This window comes from Trachymyrmex septentrionalis, unplaced genomic scaffold (assembly GCF_001594115.1).
Source record: "Trachymyrmex septentrionalis isolate Tsep2-gDNA-1 unplaced genomic scaffold, Tsep1.0 scaffold9, whole genome shotgun sequence".
NCBI classification, from domain to species: Eukaryota; Metazoa; Arthropoda; class Insecta; order Hymenoptera; family Formicidae; genus Trachymyrmex; species Trachymyrmex septentrionalis.
In genome coordinates, this window is record NW_017306091.1 from 173189 (window position 1) to 177943 (window position 4755).

General features: G+C 31.5%; 1 protein-coding gene across 2 annotated transcripts in view; it reads right to left on the minus strand.

Annotated features, from left to right (window-relative positions):
- LOC108756004 (delta-1-pyrroline-5-carboxylate synthase) overlaps window positions 1–4213 on the minus strand; it is a 10567-nt gene extending 6354 nt beyond the window's left edge. The window contains exons 1-2 of one of the 2 annotated variants that reach the window (XM_018499529.1): window positions 4176–4213; window positions 3654–3866 (exon numbers count right to left, since the gene is read on the minus strand). In XM_018499529.1, coding sequence (XP_018355031.1) covers window positions 3654–3752 — 99 coding nt within the window. In that variant the 5' untranslated portion in view covers window positions 3753–3866; window positions 4176–4213. Of the gene's footprint in view, window positions 1–3653; window positions 3867–4175 lie in introns of those variants that run through there. The other variant, XM_018499530.1, reaches the window with a different exon arrangement.
- Window positions 4214–4755: the final 542 nt, after the last annotated feature.

The following is a 4755-nucleotide window of genomic DNA, read 5'->3' on the forward strand; positions in this document are numbered from 1 at the left end:
CACACACACACACACACACACACACATCTACTTGATGATGTTATGATTCATCGTTTTTACTACAATTAAGTGTTTATCTAATATAATTGCATTTGCAGCCGTAATAAAATATAAAACAAATTTTTTAAATTTAAATTTTTCTTTAATTTTTATCTATAACTTTTAACAATCATGAATATTAATTAATTAATTAATTAATAAACTAAACCAAACGTTAAAGTTTAACGTTTATTTAACGAGAATTAAAGTAAGTGAAATCACGTACTTGATAAATATTAAAGATTTTATCTGTATTACGCTTTTTGATAAAATAACAGGTTTAATTAAGATGTATGTATTATGTCAAAAAATTCAGAAATTATCTATTCTGCCTTCCAGAAGTAAGCAATTTTTCGAGAGAATACACTGAGAAAAAAATACTATTGATTCAATTAAAGTCTATTTACGGGCTGTTACTAACATAATAATTAATTTATGTACAATATATTTTTATTGACATAAAGACTTTGATTATTGAAATAATAATTTATGTCTTTATGCTCATAATATAGATTTTAATTGAATTAACAACATTTTTTCTCAGTGTATACTTTGCCAAAATGTAATGAGATGATTCAAAAAGCGTTTTAAAATATAAAGTCAATTTTTTGGATTGATAATTTAAATAACGTTCAATTGTTTTTTTTATTACACAGAAGTTACATAGATACAAATGGAGATCTGTTAAAAAATTTTTTCGAATTTTACGAAATACCATGGCGTAAAAATTGTAATAGCAGTTTACAACTTTTAAAAGAGTGAACTTTTACCTTTAATTTACATATTCATTGAGTGTTGTACAATTTTTTTAGTTACTCAATATTGAAGCGTGTTTCTTACTTTGACTGTTCACAAAAGATGAACACAATAGCGCTTAATATTACGAGTAAAAAAAAATGAAGTCTAGAAAAAATTGAAGATAATTATCTAAACTATCGATTTCAAAAGTAGGGAGCTTCAAGCTTTAAAATGGTCTATGAATCATCACATTATGATCATTTTTTACAAAGTTGCATTTTCATAAAAATTCTGTTTTTATAGGGCAGAATAGGTGTCCTTTTAACTTTTTTGGACTAACGTATATGTCAATATATTATCTCTATTATAATTACATTATAATATTGATAGTTTTAACATATATCAATATATTATCTTTATTATAATTACATTATAATATTGATAGTTTTATTGAGTAGTTAAAAAATATATATCAACAAATATATATATAAAGTAAGGCTTGAAAGAATCTATCAGCGGAAAATGTAAAAAAGTCCATCAGAGCCTACATCAGCTGTTTGGATGTACAGAAAATTCTTTATTTTTGTATAAATGTAACAAAACAAATAAAATATACGTTTCGACCCTTCAATTCGAGTTCTTATAGATATAAAATATAAATCGAAATTACATAAATAACACAAATTCCAAGTTGATGATTCCCGACAATTTAGTTTGTTCTTCTTTATCCAAATGCCAATTTAGCTATATAATAGCTCAATGATTATCCAAAATATCAACTTATACAATAATATAAAAACTTACATAAAGTATAACTGAAGTCATATGTATTGCGTCACAAAGTAGAGTCGCATCGTCCATCATATTGCCAGATTTGCTAAGCAGTCATTCAAAAGAAACACAAAAGAATTATTAAACAAAAAAGAATTATTAAAATTATTTGTCTGAATTTTTATTATATCCACTTACATGGAAGTGTTTTCTCGCGACTCGACGTAAGGTCTTGCGGTATCGACAATTAGAGACACAATGAGAATTAAAATAACAAAGTCATGTAGTTATTGAAATGAAAATAAAAATAAAAACAAAAGAGGGTAAGAACAACGTCACAATTCCGTAAACAAATTCATATATAGTGGATCTAAAGAATACGTATTATTCTGTAAATTAAAACTCTGTTTCTGTTTCTTTATATGAATCGCTTCCGAAATCGGTCTTTTCTTAAGTACCTTTTCTTCGTCTAATAAATTGTCGGGAATCATCAACTTAGAATTTGCATTATTTATGTAATTTCGATTTATATTTTATTATATATTGATAAGACGAATTGAAGAGTCGAAACGTATATTTTATTTTATTTATTTATTTTTTTTAAAAAAAAAAAATATATATATATAATTTCGTGTTAATAAATTATCTAAAAAGCTTCATAAAAAGTGATAATATATCAGATATCTGTTTACAATCTGTGTGTATGATTCTCCATATCTTGTATTTTCTCATTGTACATTTGATAACGTGGTGGTTAACTTTAAATTAATAAAATTCACAGCACTCGGAATCTCGTACTTTTCACGTGCAAACGAACGTCTTTCCGACACAAAAAACAAATACAATTACTCGTAACATAAACGCAGTTTTCGCAGCTGCAGGGATGTTCCGTTACGCGATTACCAATTGCGCGTTATAAATCATATCTTAACCCGCTTATCTTTGCGTTCTATTTTTATCAGTTCCTGACTGTATATTACTCGACTATATATTACTCGAGATAGAAAGAAAAGTACAATTTTCCACACGTGTATGCGAAAGATATTTTATTACAGCAGATGACAATGAAGAAATGTGCACGATAAATTGAAAAATAATACAATAATGTATGTAGTTATTTATTAGACAAATGGATTTCAAATATATCTTGTTAATTATTGTTTCCAAAAAAGATTATTAATTTATAAAGTGCGCACGTCGATTAAAATAATTTTAATTTAATTATTACGTTTCGTTAAATAATGTTATTTCTCTTTTTACTATACTATTATCAATATTATTTACTCCTTTTTTGGTTCTACAAAACATATCTCTTGTGTTTCATATCCAGCTTTAAAACGCTCTTATCGTTATAAAACAATCATGATAAAAACGAGAATTAGATGCACAATGAACACCTCGAGACTAAATTTCGAATTTTTTTATCCTTTCTCCTTATCTACGTTTTTAAATTTGCATGTAATAAACAAGTGTCATCTATAATGCATTTTACTTGTAGTAGTAAATGTCATTCGACTTGGATACGCATTCGACGGCTGTCTATCCAACATCTATGCGTTATCATTGTGGCGTGTCATGTGCTGCATTATCACGGTTTAATTCGGGCACATGGAACACATGTATGAACGTATCGATACCCCCTGTAAACTGTGTCAGTTATCGGCAAAATTGGTAAAATCATTTTTCGACTTGCAGGTTTGTATGCACGTTCAGCGATAGTGGACAAGCGAGCACGTTCATTTCCAGAAGGTGAAGTTTCATCGGCAGACAACTATTTGTCGCGCCACACGTTCGTATCGTATGGAACTTGTTACACATATTGATCCACGTTGACCCGCGAATACTTTTCTTAACGCCATTTCGGAATCACCTCCGCGCTGTATACTTTACATGCAGACTTGGAGAAATGATATATACTGCACTGACATAATCGATAAGCTTTGAAACACGCGATCTGTTATAGGAAATCTACAAGCCAAGACATCGTCAATATATACTCACGTAAAACTACGTTATTACAATTTCTCGAATAAGTATACCCCAATGAATAAACCGCTTTCCCCTGTCAAATATAGAAGTACGAAGTCATACATAACTTCACGTACTGTTTGCTGCAGCAAGCGCGGTCCTATGAACGACGACGTCAGTCTTAGTGGCGTATTACTGAGTCGAGTGGATCTTGTTAGTAACAGAACCGAGTACATGGTTCCCTGATATCTTCTTCGAAGCACGATTAATCCAGTCCCTCTCTCCCTTTCTCTCTCCCTCTCTCTTTCTTTTAATTAATTTTCAAAAAATTCAGAAGTCGCTTGGAAAACCTGCGCTCGAAAATTTACGATTGTCTAAGAACTATTTATTATTATGAAAAGCGATCACCCAAGTCGCACGCAAAAAGGTTTATCTGGCGTAACAAAATATACAGGAGAAAAAGAAAAGATGTCAGAGTGTTCGATTGCGTGTTGTGGATATCTGCCAGCGAGGAAAAAAACAGCAATGTAAGGTCGAGTAGTAGATCTGACTTGTTTACCGATTTTTTAATTCCGGGTCGAATAGAAGCAGAGAAAAAAGGGAAACAAAAAGAGATGGATTTGCGGCGCGAGAGAAGAGAGATGGGACTGATTTTGTACCTCGTTATCGAGGTACAGCGGCCACAGCGATGGTCAACGACACACTGCTTCTTTCTCCACGAAATCACTTTGAAAGACGTCGTTATCGCGGCCAGATTAGAAACGCGTCAAGTGAACGAAGCGTGCCAGGGAAAAAGTCAGAGGGAGCAATCTCTTCCGCCGGGGAAATCTATCTAGACGACGACGTACCGTACGTCACGTTCGACTTTACGTTCCATCGTTTTTCTGAACATTTTTCAACCGTGATTTCGGAATTACGCACAAATTCGAATTTGTATGGACATAATTGCCTTTGTACGATCTGCATTTGGCGAACTTCGACCCCGAAGATTGCGATTCGAGCAAACAGTGTGGCTGATAATTTACCCATTCTTTTTCTGTTGATCTGTATTCGATAAACCTGATCGAATGTCGCATAACGAAGCAACATTTCCATGACGCACATTACACAAAGTACACAATTCAATGTTTACACGTATGCTTCCTACTCTATCGTCATTCTGCTAATTGCCAATAATAAATGATATGCTGCTGATCATCACGTGGAATCTAAAATGATCTAAAGTGGTACTCGCATATA